Source organism: Glycine soja, chromosome 19 (assembly GCF_004193775.1).
Source record: "Glycine soja cultivar W05 chromosome 19, ASM419377v2, whole genome shotgun sequence".
Lineage (NCBI taxonomy): Eukaryota > Viridiplantae > Streptophyta > Magnoliopsida > Fabales > Fabaceae > Glycine > Glycine soja.
In genome coordinates, this window is record NC_041020.1 from 9,299,365 (window position 1) to 9,318,948 (window position 19,584).

The 19,584-nt window shown below is 33.3% G+C and overlaps 1 protein-coding gene across 1 annotated transcript; it reads right to left on the reverse strand.

The window, feature by feature from the left end:
- Positions 1–10,985: 10,985 nt before the first annotated feature.
- Positions 10,986–15,631, reverse strand: LOC114400420 (TMV resistance protein N-like). Its single transcript, XM_028362857.1, has 5 exons — positions 14,998–15,631; positions 13,332–14,433; positions 12,845–13,138; positions 11,873–12,697; positions 10,986–11,790 (listed from the first exon to the last, which is right to left on the reverse strand). Exons 1-5 carry the CDS (start codon positions 15,492–15,494, stop codon positions 11,155–11,157), a joined length of 3,354 nt encoding a protein of 1,117 aa, XP_028218658.1. The 5' UTR covers positions 15,495–15,631; the 3' UTR covers positions 10,986–11,154.
- Positions 15,632–19,584: the final 3,953 nt, after the last annotated feature.

The following is a 19,584-nucleotide window of genomic DNA, read 5'->3' on the forward strand; positions in this document are numbered from 1 at the left end:
TTTGTGTTTAATTAATCATTGAATTTATAAGTACATGGCACCATTGCTGTAAGCTTGTCTACATCTAGTTCAAATAATGACAATGTAATTCGACTGAGATTCACTGATATTTACAAGCGTTGAAATTTTTCCTGCAGCTTCTACTAATCATAAGCAATAGATTTGAAAAGAGATCAAAGCCTTTCAAGCATTCTTTCACATCTATTTCTCTAGGATGACACTGTAGGTTCAACTACAATTAGAGGCTGGCTTAATTCCGAGAGGGTTAATTCATGAACGAAACTACACCTTAGACATTCTCTGACAATGGTTGATCCGAAGACTTTGCATTGTTATGTTCAGTGGAGATTTTTTGCAGGATATAGCAAATAATGTTGCACAGGAAGATGTCATCAAAGAAGATAGACACCTGCCATTGATAAGTTACCTCAATCTTTAAAGAAGACAGACACTCTATCTTTGAAGAAGTTACCTCAATCTCTTATAATATAGGGCATTAGGTCAATCTCATGTGGAAATATATTCTTTTCTCGAAGAAGTTACCTCAATCTCTTGTAATGTAGAGTACCAGCTCAATCTCATACTATCAAACAATCATATATCAAAAACATGATATCAAACATATCACAATTAATTAAATCAACCAAGAACCTATCACAATTTAATTGATTACAAACACACACCATATAATCATGGTCCATCTCAATTAATCTTATAATTATAAATTATAAACATCAATTAATAAATTATAATATCAATATATGCAATCAAGTATGAAACCTATCATCAATGAAATCTAATATCTAAAATGCATCTCACCATCTACAAGAACTCTTTAGATCGCATGTATGTCCAACTACATATATAAGCATTACAAAGTTTTTTGTTCGAAATCAATTAAACTATAACCACTCAAACTGCTTTTAAATTTATTATTATTAATTAAACCATAATTATATGTTTTAGGAAACTTTAATGAATCCAAATGTGCATGTCACTCAGGTATTATTATTTTACAAGGATCCTGCCACATCATGGTTCTAATTGAAATCAAACTCTAATACATAAGGATTGTACGTAATTTCAAAGCGGTTTGCCAATTTTAAGAGTATTCCCGTCACGTGAAATTTTTTTGCTTATGCTTACACCACCAAAGGCAATTAAAACATCAAATTCCCATCAGAATAATAATTCAATGCGAAAGGAAAATAGAAGGAATTGTCACGATATTAGAACATAAATACCGTCACCAAAACCCATTGAATATCTTACCCAATATATCTAAAGTTTCAAATATAATCTAAATATATTCTTGTGAATACCAATAAATTCTAATCTCTTTATATCGAAAACACGAACATAACTATACATTCTCAAAACAATTATACCATGGAAGTGTAAAGTGTATGTTTTACTCATCTCTTGAAGACCATATTAAGCCTCGACTAGATTTTCCCACAATGTATCATATAGTCATAGGACATTCCCCTTTTCAATTGTTTTTATCACACTCTTCTTCTTTATTTCAACATCTCTCTCCCGTTGATATCCCTTGATTCTTCTAATTTCTATTTATTCTAATTTCTAGCAATTTAATCATCTATATTGATTACATCTTATCTTATTTGTATTATATATGAATATAAAATAAATATAATGTTGGATCAAGTGGCCTCGGAATAATTAAGAAGGGGGTTGAATTAATTATTAATGTGTCTTGACTAATTAAAATTTATCCTTCTTAATGTTACTAGATTCAACTAGGCTTTTACTACTAAGTTAAGAAAGTAAAGAACAAAAACAAAAACTTAACCAAAAGTAAAAGCGGCAATTAAAAGTACACAGCAGAAATTAAAGAGTCTAGGGATGAAGAAGACAAACACAAGAATTTTATACTAGTTTGGCCACAAACCATGCCTACATCCAGTCCCCAAGCAACCTGCGGTTCTTGAGATTTCTTTTCAACCTTGTAAAATCCTTTACAAGCCAAAGATCCACAAGGGATGTACCCTCCAGTTAAACTGATCCACAAGAGATGTACCCTCTCTTGTTCTCAGTATAACAACCCAAGTAGATGTGCCCTTTACTTGTACCACAAAGGATGTACCCTCCAATGTGTTAAGACAAAGAATTCTCAGGCAGTTAGTCCTTTGAATCTTTGTAAGGGGAAACAAAAGATATCTCAGGCGGTTAGTCCTTTGAAATCTTTTGTTTAAGGGGAAGGGAAGAATCAAAAGAATTCTCAGGCGGTTAGTCCTTTGAATTCTCTTGGAAGAGGGAGAAGGGAGACACAAAAGAACTCAGACGGTTAGTCCTTTGATTCTTTTGGCAAGAGGAAAAGTGAATGAAGAAGAAGAGTAGCACAAGTTTTTGGTCAATGAACTTTTCTTGAAAGAGAAAGTATTGAACAAAAACTCTTAGAAAGATGAAGGGAAATGAATCAGAAAGTTCTGTAAAAAAACATTATTGAAATTCATGCCATGGTCACATATTTATAATCATTTGATGACTCAAGTTAAAGTTTGTAACTCTTGGCAATTTCTTTAAAACTAGTCACCTTTTAAAAATTGTGACTCTTTTGAAAACTAGTCACTTAAAAAGTTGTGACTTTTGAAAAAATCTTCAGAAACAAGTCACTTTAAGAATTGTGACTTTTGGAAATTTATTTTTCGAAATCAGTCACTGGTAATCGATTACCATCAAGGTGTAATTGATTACACATAAACAGATGTGACTCTTCATGTTTAAATTTGAAAATCAAAACATTTAGAAACTCTGGTAATCGATCACAAGTATTGTGTAATCGATTACACAAGTTTAAAATGATTTAAAAAATGTTTCATCACTAGTTGTGACTCTTGAAATTTGAAATGTAACGTTTTAAAACATTGGTAATTGATTACATGCTCATGGTAATCGATTACAACTTTTTAAATCAGTTTTGAAAACAATGTTGGCTACTGGTAATCGATTACTACCTTCTGGTAATCGATTACCAGAGAGTAAAACTCTTTGGTAAAAGATTTTGTCAAAAATTATTGTGCTACTCAATGTTTTGAAAAACTTTTTTAGTACTTATCTTGATTGAGTCTTCTCTTGATTCTTGAATCTTGATCTTGATTCTTGACTCCTGATTCTCTGAAACTTGCTTAACTCTTGATTCTTTGGCATCATCAAAATAATCTTGAAAGTCATTACTTCCACATATAATATCTTATCTTATTTATCTTATATATAAATATAAGATAAACTAATATGTTAAAAAAAGTAGACGATAAAACAAATATCCTAGTTTGTTTTATCTAAACTATACATATGTATCTTTTATCCCATCAAATATATATATATATATATATATATATATATATATATATATATATATATATATATATATATATATATATATATATAATATTATCATTAGTTTTGGGATATTACATTTCTCCCTTCCTTCAAGAATTTTGTCTCCATAATTAACATCAACTTAACATGTAGCAAGCAACAACATAAATAAGATTTGGCATATTAGAATCAATTGAAATATTTCGCATAGTAAATGGTTTATTAGAACCACATATAACAACATGATTTAAATGAAATCAATGTATTCCAAGTATGATAACCAAACAAGATATCAACAAGCATTTAAGATCAATAGAATAAGACACACTTTGATACAGTAAAGAACAACTCAAGCAAGTAATGGAGTTAACAAGTTTTTCCTTTGTAAAAGTAGCAACACTCAACTCATGCGACAATTTACAAAAAAGAAAAGATAAATTTTTCACCCAATTAGGAGATATGAATGAATGTGTCACTCCTAATTAGACTATATGATTATATGTTTCTATTTAATAGAGTGCATACCTTCAATCAAACCATTAGACTCATTCACTTTTCTCCTTAGAGCGTAAAGACTCTTCCTTGGTTCTGTGGCCTTGGTTGTGGCTTCTTCTTGATCATGCAACACCGTGCAAAATGTCCAACTTTACCAAACTTATGAGATTTACATGCTATGGCACTTCACATGGTGGTACTTCACACATCAAAGCAAACCTCTCTCCTAGTATGGTGTGGTTTAAGGACGAACTAGGTGAAAGTGGTGGATATGTAACACCCCTGATGAATCACCCTAGAAAAAGAGGGATGTAGAGGCTATGCAGGTGTGAGACTCTATAGTTGAGGATGACTTAAATGAATTAAGTGGTGGATATGTTCAATTCTTAGTTGATTTTGTGCTTTTGTCACTCAGCACAGACCATGCTCATCCTCAACTCAACTTTTCACTATAAGAGTTTTTCATAGACATAAAGCATTAGCAAAGAAACTCATGCATGAGAAGTTCCTTGAGCCTGAACCACTTGCATTAACTTTTAAGCCTAATCTCATTGTGTGTGATGTATGTCCACTTGAGTTGTTATACACTTGGTTTATCTTGAGATACATATACTTGAGTAAATTTCATATGTGCATTGAATTGATTGAGACAATTTATAGGCTTTGTTTGTAGACCCATATTATTTGCTAATATGTGTCCCCTAGTTGTCCCCTTTGAGCTAAGTTGATGTTTTCCTTGTTACTTAGTTGTGTTAAAAGTTCAATTCTTGCTACTTGGTGACTTGAAAAATAATGGGACATCACTGAATATTGGTTTGGGTAGAGCAATGATTCCTCCTATGATGCTTCTCCTTTTACTAAAAAAAATATGAAAAAGAAAAATAAGGTAATAAAAAAGGCCTTGAAAAAATGAACTGAATAGTTTTGTTGAATAAGATGAAGGAGAAGCCTAGTCCTCAAAAGAATAAATTTTGGATGTGTAAGTGCATAAAATAACAATTGTTCCCCTTGGGTAGTGTGTCACTGAGTACAGGTTATTTCTTAAAGTCTTTCTTTATCTTGTTCCTTTTAGTAACTACCTTTCGCTGCACCCTAGTCCCATTACACCTTGTGAAGCCTCACTTTCATGCAAACTAGAATTTTACTTAGGTTGTGTTGATTGATAAATAAACTAAATGCATGCTTTTTGAGCTATGATATAAGCTTTTTTTTAATATTTTTTCCTTAAACACTAAGAGTGATCGATTTGTCACTATGGAACCAAACATGTTGGTTGGCATTGAAATCATAATGGAATTATGTGGGATGTATCTTGTGGATGTGATTGTTTACTTATGTCAACCCTTTGTCTTTTTGTTTATAATAATGTGAAGGGTTCACTGTAAACGGTTTCTTGATTTCATAAAAAGTTGTGTGAGTCTCTAATTTAGAATAAGTGCTTGAGGACAAAAAAAATGATCGAGTGTGGGGTGGTTGATAAACCGCATTGAGAACAATTGGGATCCAAATCTATAAGGGTTTTCAATGTCTTTTATTTCCAATACAATATTGTATGTTGTTTAGTTAGTCTACGACCATGGTTGACTAAACCCCTTAGAACTTGGATTGTGATGTAAATGTATCCATGTACTTTGATTTCTCTTTTCAATCAAGTTCTTCGAGCAAGATTGATTTAAGGGAAAGAGTATTCTCAGACCTTGATCATAGGCTGATAATTAAAATAAGAGTTATTAGGCGATTAATTGGTAACTGAAAGTTCTTAATTAAAATACGAATTAGGGGTAAAATAGTACATGTAAAATCATAATTTGAGACACTTGTCTTCATACACATCTTTAGTTATATTTTCTTGAATGCAAACACAAACAATCCTTAACTCAAGATAAAAACCCAAAATTATTTAGTTCATGCAATTTAGATTATTTGGGAATACAATTAGTCTTTAGGGTATGATATTTGGACTTTTGAGTCCATTGTTGTTGCTCCATAGGCTACATTTGCCTTTAGCAAGTACATATTTTACAAATCGGGCCATAGCTTGCAATGGCCAATCAAAATGGGCTAGCATCATTCTAAAGGAGGTTAACCCCCAAAAGAGCCCTGTAAATGTAGATTATTCATTTGTTCCTCCATGAAATTGTAACGTGAGTTTCTCTCCTCTATTGTTTTGAACTGAATAGTTAGTGATTCAATTTCAGTTAAGTTCATTTCCTTCTTGCACCCGAGTATATAGTGAGCGAACTTCAGAAAGTTGAGCATTAGTAATATTTTTGTGCTTGTTGTGCTTCTCTTTAACTATGGCAACTCTCATGATAGGATGTTTCCAATTTGCCCTATTTTGAATTGAGAAATTTATGTTAGGGAATTGGTGACAAATGGAGGTACCAGGTACTATGAAGAAGAACATATCCTTCAAATAAGATGCATCTACAAATATGAACTAAAAATATCCCATGGATTTCAAGGTCTTAACATCAACGGTCTCAATATGACTTTGGAGTTGAAAATGATCCTGAGTCGTTTTTGCAAGCAATTAAAAGTTGTAATTCTAAGCTATGTTATGATGCTATGAAAGATGAATTGGAATCTATAACAAATAATAAAGTTTGGGATCTTGTTGAGTTGCCTAATGGGATAAACCCTATTGGATGTAAATGGGTTTTCAAAACCAAGAAGGATTCATTAGGTAACATTGAGAGAAACAAGGCCTGATTGGTTGCCAAAGGATTCGCTCAAAGGGAAGGACTTGACTATAGAGAAACCTTTTCTCCTGTATCCATGAAAGATTCCTTAGGCATCATAATGGCATTAGTTGCTCATTTTGACTTGGAATTACATCAAATGGATGTGAAAATGACTTTTCTAAATGGTGATTGTTGAGACGTCGGCAAGTGTACCGATGCGCACAAGTAGTATATAAAACGATAAGACCGAGTATCGTATTCACAAAGAATTTGTTTCACCTAGACTATGTATATTCAGTATGTAAACACTTTTAAGGTTTGAAACAAGGCAAATATTGAGTTCTACACTATTAATCTATTTGAACAAAAATAGAATATTCAAAGCTATAAATGTGACAACTATCAATTTAAAAGCATTGGGGAGTGTCCTACTGAATTTCTCTTGCTGTATAAAATGTGTTTTTCTCTATTTAAAGTTATCCTAGTGTTCTTACACTGAGAAATTACTCAAATCATGATTCCTCACATGAATGAGCCTAACTCTCTTTAGCCTTTGTCCTTGATTCCTTAACAAACTTATTCTAAAAGAGTTGCACTAAGCCTATAGTGTAAACTAGACTAAATTACTGCACTCCATTCCTAGACATACAAATTTCTAGCTTGCTCTATCAAGTTCTAAGGTTTTAAAGCATTTTCCAATACTAAAAAGCCTAACTACAGATACAAATGGGTGATTAAGCCACAAGCATGTAAAATAAGCATAAATAAAAGCAATGAACACAGAGAAATAACATTAAATAGATAGTAAGAGTATTACATCAAGAGGTTCAGTAGTAACTCCCCAACAAAGAGGCTTAGCCTTCCATTACAAACAAAGCTTCACAATACAAAAAGAAAACTATTTTTGGTGAAATAAAAATGGAAGAAATGGTGGATAATGTCTTCTCCAGCCTCTCAGCCCTAAATCTCTCTTTTTCTCACAAAGCACAACTCTCTTTGTTGCTCTAGACTCGTTCTCTTTCCAAATTCTGCAAACTTTAGTGTTTTAAAGGCTCTTGGACTCTTCAGCTTCTGAAGGCTCGCTTATCGAGCATGTCTCGCTAAGCAAGAGTACGTGAAAATCCGCTAAGTGAGCATGGGCGCGCTAAGCGCGAGAAAAGTCAACATCCTCGCGGGGCGGGCTGGCTGCACGCTGGGCATGCGGATCTCTGACTTATCCTCTTCTAGGGTTTCCCATCCGCTAAGCGAGTTGGATGTCTCGCTAAGCGGATGCATCTCGCTTAGCCAATCTGCCTTGCTAAGCGAGTCATCGGCAGCTTTTACCTTCCCTTCTTTGGCCTAAAACTGAGTTGGATTCAACATTAGGTCACATAATTGGAGTTTCTACTCTATAAAATAACTCAATAAAGAAAACATGTACAATTTCTACAAAAAGAACCATAAATTTGAGGCATATTTCTATTTCCTTCAAATTTTCAACCCCAAACTAACTTATGAATAACAACTAACAATGACTTAGAAGAAGAAGTTTATATGACACAACCTGAAGGTTTTTCCTATAGTGATGGGGCTCACTTGGTTTGAAAGCTCAAGAAATCAATATATGTACTAAAACATGCATCATGTCAATGGTATTTGAAATTCCATAGTGTCATCTCATCATTTGGTTTTGTTGAGAACATTATGGATAGATGCATATACCACAAGGTCAATGAGAACATTCTTGAATGACTTTGGCGACCCAACACTCAATTCACAATCAAACTAAGTTAACTAATTAACCTTATTTAGTTCTTATTGCTATGCAATCATCCTCATCTTCCTTTAGTTACAGATTCGGCAATGATGTGTTCCTCAACTTTTGAGGGGAGATACTCATCATAGTTTTACCGGGAAACTCTATAAAGCTCTCTCTGACAGGGGAATTCACACCTTCATGGATGACAAGAAGATCCCTAGAGGGGACCAAATCACCTCAGGACTTGAGAAGGAAATTGAAGAGTCCAGAATATTAATTAATGGCTAATCATGAAAAAAAGTTCAAAAGTACTAATAACATGGAGAAGCTGGAAACATGGAAAATGGCTTTGAACCAAGTGGCTAATTTGTCTGGTTACCATCATTTCAAACATGGGTACCCTTCCTTGCCAATCTTTTAACTTATTTTATCCTTATTCATTAATTTTCACTTGTCTAATTGTATTTTATGTTTAGGTTTTATTATTAATTGGATTCCTATACTTATCCGCACTTTAATGTTTTGACCCTATACATCAAAATTGCAACTTTTAGTTTTTGAATGAGCAAATTTTTTGTATTTTGGTCTAGCGATGAAGACAGTTACTAACGTGGCTGACAGTATTTTTGTGATGACTGCCACAAAAACTTGGTTATTTTACACAGCCACAAAAATTTTGTAGTAGATTTATAGTGTTTTAGACAACTAACTTGCAGGGACCAAAATATATATCATCCAGTCCTTTTTATAAGAAGGACTGGAGGGAGAATTAACTTTCCTTGTCTAGGAGCTAAGGCATACATTTTCTTGCGTATAGGGTCAAAACAAAAAAGTGTAGACAAATATAGAGACGAGAATAATAATTACACATAATGTTGAGATTTAAAGGGATGAAAAATCTTTATTATCTTCAAAAACATACATACATATCAAGATATGAAGATGACATATTTTGTTTGACTTCTCACTAATTTCTCTGATTAAATTGGGAAGAATACGAATATGGGTTTATTCAGAGGATTGTTGAGTTGGTCTCTAAGAAGATTAATTGGTCTCCTTTACATGTTGCGGATTATCCAGTTGGACTAGAGTCACAAATGCAAGAAGTTAAAGTGCTTCTGGATGTTGGATCTGATGATGTCGTCCACATGCTAGGGATACATAGGCTGGGTGGAGTAGGTAAAATGACAATTGCTACTGCAGTTTATAATTCCATTGCTGACCATTTTGAAGCTTTGTGTTTCCTTGAAAACGTGAGAGAAACTTCAAAAAAACATGGGTTAGAACATCTCCAAAGCAACCTTCTTTCTGACACAATTGCACATGATAAGTTAATAGGTGTCAAACAAGGAATTTCCATAATACAGCATAAGCTTCAGCAACAGAAGATTCTTTTGATTCTAGATGATGTTGACAAAAGGGAATAACTACATAGAAACCGATCTCAAGGGATTCTAGGCTTGTCTCAAAAGGCCTATATTAATAAAGTTCTAGAAAGATTTAGGATGAAAGATTTTTCGCCCAACATGGCACCTATTGTGAAATGCGATAAATTCAATTTGAATCAATGTCCTAAAGATGAGCTTGAAAGGGAACAAATGAGAAGCATTCCACATGCTTCCATTGTAGGAAGCCTTATGTATGCACAGGTGTGTACAAGACTTGACATTGCTTTGTGGTTGGAATGTTTGGGAGATATCAAAATAATCCAGGAATATAGCACTTGACAGCTGCAAAGACAATGTTAAGATATGTTGATGAAATCAAAGATCCAACAATTTAGAAGTTGTTGGCTACTCAGACTCGAATTTTGTTGGTTGCGTTGACTCTCATAGGTCAACATCTAGATACATTTTCATGATGGCTAATGGAGCAATATTTTGGAGAAGTGCAAAACTATCATTAGTTGCTACTTCTACCATGGAGGCTGAGTTTATTTGATTATTTGAATCGACATCATAAGGTATTTGGTTAAAAAGTTTCATGGCTGGTCTACAAGTGATTTATTCTCTTCCTAGATTCCTAGACCGTTAAAGATATATTGTGATAATTCAACTGTTGTTTTTGTGGCTTAAAACAATAAAAGTGGAAGTCGAAGCAAGCACATTGACATTAAGTATTTAGCCATGAGGGAACGTGTCAAAGAAAATAAAATCATCATTGAAAACATCAGTACTGAACTAATGAGTGCAGATCCATTGACAAAAGGCATGCAAACAAAGTCATTTAAGGATCATGTTAAGAGTATGAGACTTGATTCTGGACACACACACAAACATAGTCATTTAAGGATCATGTTAAGAGTATGAGACTTGATTCTGCACACACACACACGCACGCACGCACACACACACACACTTGGAACGCACACACTTGTATACTTTCTCAGTTTATATTTATGAAAGAAATAACTGAAAAAAACACAAGCCTGTTTTTTGCGCTTTGGAAATTGAAATGATCAATTAAAATTAGCAAAATAAAGTAGCAGTCATATCTAGTAAGATAGTTGAAGACGACAGCCAAGTTTTAGAATTCTCTTGAACATTGGTGATTTAAGAAAGATAAATTATCGAAAGATTTTGTCACCAATTTTAATGAAATATTAAAATGTGATGGAGAGAGGTTTCGACTATATACCAAGCATTAAGTTGAGACTTATCTAAAACCAGAAATTTCAGGGTACAAAGTAAAATATGGAACAATAAACACTGATTCAGAGGAATGTATGAAAAGACTCAAATATAAAATAATGAACAATATATTTTCATTGAAACCAAAGAAAAGTTAAATATCCAAAATCAAACTTGACTACAAAACATAAATCAGTTTCAAGTAAGTGTTCTCTCTTATCTGCATCAAATCCATTGAACTTGAATCCTCTTGCACATTATCCAATCATTGATTGTTGCGGCGGCAAGAAATGAGAAACACTAGTGCCCAGTGCCACATGCGTGACAAAAAAGAGCCCATAAGTTGTTGCTGCTGCACAACTTGTGTCTTGGCAACATCATTGCCCACCCATCTTTGATTTTCTGGTTTTGAACTATTGAAATGATTCTCCAATTTTGTTTTTCTACAAGGATCAGAGAATCGAATATCCTCCATGTTACTTTCCTGTTTCAATACATGTAGTCCAGTTTTTATAAAGGTTGGGGCAAAAGTAAAAGTAAAACCTGGACATGTAACTTCTGCATGGTTCCATTCATTTTCTAAAAGTGCTTCATCTAAATTATCTGTTACTTTATCATCCCGCGGATCAAAAAGAACTGAACAATCACTTCCCAAGTCCATAGAGTAAAACAAATTTGCATTGCCATTGATGATCACCTTGGTTCTAATGTCGGGTCTATATGTCCAACCTCTTGATGAGGAAAACTCAGCGACCCGTTCAATAACATGACAAATAGCAATGGCTGGGAATTTGTTACGAAACCAGAAAGAAATTGGAAATTCCGATGTTTGGAACTCAAACCACTCTGGAATCCTGGCTCTTGGCAGCAAAAAGTAGGTTCCTCCAGCCTCATGCAGTTCCTGTTGGTCATAAATACATCGTTAAGTTTAGCAATATTAAATACACCATCAATGACCAAATCAAATACACAAAAAACAATACCTGACTGAGTAGCATGCTTCTACATGAGGAAGTCAAGGATAGGCATTCTTTTGCATAGAAATATTTCAAGTTTGGAGGAATCCCTCTAATTTCTCGAAGTCGCTCACAATAATTCAAGTCAAGCATTGTTAAAAAGCGGCATTCTTTGATGCATTCGGGAATAACTGTGAAATTATTCCTTGATAGGTTTAACCTCATTACATTAGCAAAGCATGGGAGAGCTATTCGAAAAAAATCATCTGACAGGTTGCAGTTTCTGAGATCAAGAAATTGAACGTTTGAAGATGTGGTTAAGCTCACATTCTCTGCACCCTCATCCTCTTTACGGAATAGACACCCTTCCCATCCCACACCTATGACATTGATCAGTTCCGGGCTTTCTCGCATCGGGCAAATGTTCGAAAGGAAAATGCCAGTACAACCGTTTGTCTGGTTTCGAGGGAAACACAGAAATAAAGTTCGAAGCCGAGTAAGATTTCGAAATGAAAGAGTGAATTTTTTTACAGGAGTTTGTTCCAAGTGAAGTTCTGTTATGTTTTCCATCTTTCCTAATATTTCTGGAAAATTCTCAAGGCTGTGACAATACCCAAGTTTGAGTTGCTCAAGAGAGGTCAATTTGATTGGGGGGAAATTCTTAAGCCTGGAGCAACCTTCTGCGTCCAAGATTCTCAGTTTTTCCAAGAAGCCTACTGACGGGTGAATGGCATATAAATTATCACAATCTTTAAATGACAATTTTTGCAAATGTGGGACACAAGATACATCAGGTATCTGTGTTAAATGTTGACATGAGTCAAAATTTAGACTTGTCAGATTCACAAACTTCTGCAACATAAAATGTGGAAAAAAAGGAAGCAAATAAATAAACTAAAACAGAATTTATTAACATAAATCATAAAAGTAAAACAAATGAATAGCCTAAAGCGAACTTATTACAATACAAAATCAAGGAAATGAACTCAAGACACTTGCCTTTTTTAACATGGCAGCCAACTCACGTGAAGTAAACCCACAGTCGGGTAAGTTGAATATAGCAAGCTTCTCCATTTGAAAATCATATGGAAAATAATGTGAAGGATATCTCCACCATTCCAATACTCTTAAACTCTTAGGAAAATGTTTGGGACCTTTGGAGAAATGACCACTTCTGATAATAAGTGTCTTGAGATTTTTCATCTTTTTGAAGGCATCTCCATCCCACTGTATTTCTACTTCTTCAAATGAGGAGTAGAAATTCATGCATATGATTCCAATATGACTAGTTCCCTTTTATAACAGAAAAATCACCAATCAACCAGAATGCATGCATAAATATTAGGACTTCAACATGCATATTTAGAGAAGTGTACATATTATAAAGCAAAAGAATAATTGTGAGATGAGCATATAACAATCAAAAGAGATAATTCAAGGTTAAAGATGAAAAACCAAACCATCCACATGTATCAATCTTATTCACCTTGTTCTCTTCTAAAACTTGAACTATATCAGTAGGTAGCCATAACCTACTACGTTTCCCAGGCTCTTGGGGAGATTCTTTCCGAACAATTTCTTTACCCATGTCCTCTATCAAGTCATGTAGTGTAACATAGCCATTCAAACTAATCTTTATGAGAGATTTTTCAACCAACACTCCAATATGATGTTTCATGCAATGGCCATGATGAGCATGAAGTATATCTTGGATCTCTGCCAAATCATATTTTTTGAAGCAACAAGCAATGTCAAGAAAAACACTTTGCTCATCTTCTTCCAAAGCATCATAACTCACTTTAAGTATCTCTTGGATCTCTTTATTAGGGATTCTTTTGTATCGATCTAAAGCAGATATCCATTGTTCTATATTTTTTCCGGATAAGTTGGAACCTATTACTTCTAAAGCCAATGGAAGGCCCGAAGCATAAGTTGCTGCTCGATTCAAAACATCCTTGTAAAATGGATCAACTTTTTCCAACTTGAAAGCTTTCCAATTAAGTAACTCAAGAGCATATTCCTCATTCAATTCATTCACCTCATATGTTCTTTCAACACCGTGACATGCTAGCAATTGTTTGTCCCGAGTCGTGATGATGACTCTACTGCCAGGACCAAACAAATCAGGTCTTCCAGCAAGCGCCTGTAGCTGTTCCCTTTTGTCAACATCATCTAGAATCAAAAGAACCTTCTTTTGCCGGAGCCTATGCTCTATTATGGAAATTCCTTGTTTGACACCTATTAACTTATCCTCTCCGGCCGTTTCAGAAAGAAGGTTTCTTTGTAGATGTTGTAACCCATGTTTCTTTGAAGTTTCTCTCACGTTTTGAAGGAAACACAAAGCTTCAAAATGGTCAGCAATGGAATTATAAACTGCAGCAGCAAGTGTCGTTTTACCTACTCCACCGAGCCCATGTATACCCAGCATGTGGACAACATCATCAGATCCAACATCCAGAAGCGCTTTTACTTCTTGTATTCGTGACTCTAGTCCAACTGGATAATCCGCAACATGTAAAGGAGCACGATCAATCTTCTTAGAGACCAACTCAACAATCCTCTGAATAAATTCATATTCGTATTCTTCCCTATTCAATAAGAGAAATTTATGAGAAGTCAAACAAAACATGTCATCTCCATATCTTGATATGTATGTATGTTGTTGAAGATAATCAAATTTTTTCATCCCTTTAGGACTCAACATTATGTTTAATTATTATTCTTGTCTCTATATTTGTCTACACTTTCCTGACCCTTTACGCAAGAAAATGTATGCTTTAGCTCCTAGACAAGCAAATTTAAAAAGGACAGGATGATATATATTTTGGTCCCCTGCAGGTTAGTTGTCTAAAACACTATAAATCTACTACAAAATTTTTGTGGCTGTGTAAAATAACCAGATTTTTGTGGCAGTCATCACAAAAATACTGTCAGCCACGTTAGTAACTGTCTTAATCGCTAGACCAAAATGCAAAAAAATTGCTAATTCAGAAAATAAAAGTTGCAATCTTGATGTATAGGGTCAAAACATCAAAGTGCGGATAAGTATATGAATCCAATTAATAATTAAACCTAAACAAAAAATACAATTAGACAAGTGAAAATTAATGAATAAGGATAAAATAAGTTAAAAGATTGGCAAGGAAGGGTACCCATGTTTGAAATGATGGTAACCAGATAAATTAGCCACTTTGTTCAGAGCCATCTTCCATGTTTCCAGCTTCTCCATGTCATTAGTACTTTTGAACTTCTTTTCATGATTAGTCAACGCCTTTCCAAAACTTCCAGTGTGGTTTCTCACATCAGAAGGGTCAACCTTATAAAAAACTGGCAAAATCAATATGCCCTTCCCCTTAATAAACTTAAGGATGTAATCAAGTTCGTTTAAGCAGAAGGAGGACGATGCATAGTTTTCAGAGAGCACGATGATGAATATTCTGGACTCTTCAATTGCCTTCTCAAGTCCTGAGGTGATTTGGTCCCCTCTAGGGATCTTCTTGTCATCCATGAAGGTGTGAATTCCCCTGTCAGAGAGAGCTTTATAGAGATTGCCAGTAAAACCGCGACGAGTATCTTCCCCTCGGAAGCTGAGGAACACATCGTTGCTGAATCTGTAACTAAAGGAAGATGAGGATGATTGCTTAGCCATGAGAACTAAGAAGAAAGGTTACTATGATTGTTAATGGAATCAATGGAGTGTTGGGTCTACAAAGTCAGAACAAGAAGGCAATGTACCTTGTAGCTAGCGTTTTTCAGTGTCTGTACTTTGTTGTCTCATAAAAACTATAAATTTTGCTGAGTGTGAACGTGGAAAAAGATGAAAGCTACTTTTAGCCACACCACTCCAAACCCATATCCACTCTAAAATGAAATAAGGCAAAAAGAACAGTCAAACATTAATTTTTTAAGCGTTGTAAATCACATCTATTTTTTTGCTGAGTTTCTTTTTTTCTGAGATATCATATATCTATTATTCTATCTTGATTTCTTTTTGTCACTCTTTAATTTATTCACTGTTACGTTCCCACCTCTCTTCATACTTGTATATATTTTGATTTTTTGGTTTTTTGTAATTAATATATATTTATTTAATGTAAAATAAGAGAAAAGAATATAAAATATCAAACTTTACTTTTTAGTAAAAAAAATAAAAGTACCTATCTCTTTCTTTCCAATAGTATTTTATAACAATAAAATATTTTGCCCAACCACTCAAATGACGTCCGGCAGCGGGGGCTGAGGCGGGTGTATTCTTCTAGGCATTTATATCTTGTACTCTTATTTTCATTGCATCCAAATTTTCTATTTTATAAAGTTAATTTTGAAATATAAATTTATATTTTAAAATGAATTTCTCAAAATATAATAGGAGATGCTAATGTGAATGCAAAATACAATAATCATTCCTGTTTTGGATAAAATGACAATTTTTTATTGGACAGAATTTACAAAATAAAGAACTTATATCGTTTTATAAAATCTGGGCAGTTATTTAAATCCCCTCTTTATTTTAATTGTACACTCTCCTTTCCTTTCCTTTTTATTTTTAATTATTTTTTCAAACTACCCTACCCATGTGTTTACCTGGTCTACCTCTCTAGTTTTGTAGAACATGATAATCAGGCTATTAAAGTGACACGAGTAGGCTCCAACCCTTTCATTTTCTGTTGTTTGTCGCCATATAGGTCTCTTTATGTCACTCTCTTGGGGACCTGTGGCGGACCAAAAATTATTTGGGTATTACTATTTTCACTTCCCTTCATTATTAATACACTTCCTTTTTTATTTTCTTTTCCAAAAATATCCTACAAAATACACTCCCCTTTAAGTTGAGTTTTCCTCTTTCAGATTTCAAAACCCTACGCCTCTCCCTTTCTCTCATTCAAACTTCAATCTTCCTCTTCCTTTTGTTTTACCTCTCATCACCTCAACACTGTCACTTATTGTTGTAGCCTAAATATACGGTCACCATCATTTTTTCGTTGTATCCCATGTTCTGTTTTTTTTTTTTTTTTTCTTTTTGCAAATTCTATATTTCTAATAACATCTTATCCGCAATAGATGTACCACACATTGCGAAGGAGATGGTGAGGCTTGAGTCGTTTTGTGGAGAGGCTTGGTTCTTGAAAGATTGATGGGTGTGATAACAATTTTGCAAAGAATACTCTTTGTTTAAGCTACGAGCGTATGAAACCAATTATTGTTGTTTTTCCAGAAGCAAACTTAGGTTGATTTGTGTGAGTTTAATGGTTTTTATTGATTTGGGCGCAAACTTACATTATTCGAGGAATGAGGGTTTTATTATAATCTCTAGAGCAATTTCTGGAATGCAACTCTAAGATGCTGGGAACAATTTCTGAAATGCAAGACTTATGGATGATGCAAAGAGGAGTGTATTTTTTGGGCATTTTTGGAAAGAAAAAAAAATCAAAAGGCAGTGTACTAGTAACGAGGGGAATAAAAATAGCAAGAGCCAATTATTTGAGTTTGAGAGGGGACAGTTGCACCTCCTCACTTTCAGAAAATTACAAATAAATATATCGTTTTAGCTTTTGTATCTCCTAAATTTCTATATGGAACTCACTTAGAGGTGACAGACTCACATATTGACATATTAAAGGTTAGCAAATATATACTCTCACTTAGAATGTTATTTTTTCCTCCTATTTTTATATACTAAATCCCTTGCTCCAAAATTCTCTCTCGTGTCGTGTCATTGTTTGTTATTTTTCAATTTAAGCATTTAAATTAAAAGTCTAATTTTATTTTCTAATAGACCCGTTTAGCTTGCTTCTCTGATTGCTAATTTTTCTTGACTTTTTTTTTATCAAACTAGGTAATTTTGTAAAATTATATATCAAATTAGATTGTTTGAAAAATTATTTACTAAAGATGGATATTTTATCTTTTGATATCAATTACAATTATAATTAATGCAGAAAAATAATTTTTTTATATCAATTTTAATTATAATCAATATCAAAAGTTAAAAGCACTTATCTAAGTCAATAATTTTTTAAACCACCTAATTTAGTATATAATTTTATGAAATCACCTAATTTAGTAGAAAAAAGTCATTTTTTTTCCAACTCGGTCAATTGGTTGGTTTTCTGATAAACAAATTGGGTTTCCCTTGTCCCAAATTGGGTTTTCCGATAAACATTTCCTTCTACTTGATTTATCTTCTAGTTGGGTTGGGTTGGACGAATCTAAAAAAATTTACTTAGTGTAAATCAAAAATAATTTATAATATTTTTATAAAATAAAAATATTATGAAATTTTACAAAATACATAATATTTTCAAAAAAATTAAAAATACTTAAATTTCTACCTATTATAATTTTTCTTTATGTATTTTTTGTTTTTTAAAAATGTAAGTTTTTTGTTGTCTATGTTATAAAAAAATTAAGATAAAGTGATAAAATTAGTAGTATCAATTTATTTTCTCTTTTACCTCTTATAAATTTTTTATTAATTCATTTTAAAAAATTGTCCTATGGGATAATATTATTTTTTATGGAAACAAAAATTAAAATTATTAAATAGATTAAGTATAAAAATTTATCTAGTGGAAACTGTTGAGAATTTTCAATAAACCATATACAATACCAAATGAGTACCAAAACACATTACGTCAGATTATCAAGAGGTTTTAAGGAATACCCGAATCCATAGAGCTTGATTAACACGTAGCGAAATCTGACAGTGGTCACGAACAATTGGTTTAATGACTTTCCTCAACCAAATCACCTTCTTCCTTATGGGACCTTCGTTTTCTCTTCAGATGGGGAAAGGAGAAACTGTTTGTTGATTTGGTATATTGGGGACCATAATCATACCTTATGTTTTAAACCTATTAGGGTTCTCATTATCCCCTAATGGGCCAAACTGGTTTCCGCTCATTAAGCCCATATCAATTATCTGTTGGCAATCTAATGGGCTCACTTAAATAGATCACTTTATATTGAACTCATTTAAATGTAAATAACTAATATAAATGTTATAATATAATATGTAGCCCATATTAATTAATTAGGAATTATAAAATTCCTAACAATCTCCCACTTGGGCTTCATATTAACCTTAGACATTTATATCACAAAATTCTTTAGGCGCGCAACCGTACGTTATTTACTTTTAGACTCCTTTTATACAATCTGGTTCATCTCATACAGCAACAGGAAATCACTGCAGTTTTCATCATAATTTAGCTTGACTAAGCCACAATGGTCACCACTGTTACTCATACTCAATGACATAGACCAAATATGGATAAGCGGCTTGGAAATTACATACAATGTGATCTTAATCATGTCTATTTCCAACTAGTCCAAAGTTTATTCTTTATAGAGATCAATCCAAAATGCAATACAAATATTGCACACAAACAAACTTATAATGAAATGATAAACTTCAACTTTATTTCTACAGAAAATCCAAATAACAAAATGTTTGCAAACCGTAATATATAGAACATGAGTAAGACTCCCACTAAACCAAGGTACTATCAGGAATTACACTCATATGAGCAGTGTGCTCATGAAAAAAAACTTTAGTATCATACATTTAATAAGTGGATCAGCTAGTATGGAATGAGTTCCTATATGTTCTATACAAATTTATATTTTCTGGATTCTTTATTTAACAACCAAATACTTTATGTCAACAAACTTTTATTTGGTTGAATCTTTAATAAGACTGCTAAGATATTGTCTCAATAAACATCTGATGGCTACTT

What these genes read in the sequence shown, in the direction of transcription:
- LOC114400420 (XM_028362857.1), bottom strand. Translation starts at nt 15,494, where the DNA reads ATGGCTAAGCAATCATCCTCATCTTCCTTTAGTTACAGATTCAGCAAC. An exon ending in AAGTTTTAGAAGAGAACAAG is followed by an intron (nt 13,139 to 13,331) that starts GTGAATAAGATT and finishes CTGTTATAAAAG; the next exon opens with GGAACTAGTCATATTGGAAT. An exon ending in TGGCTGCCATGTTAAAAAAG is followed by an intron (nt 12,698 to 12,844) that starts GCAAGTGTCTTG and finishes TTTATGTTGCAG; the next exon opens with AAGTTTGTGAATCTGACAAG.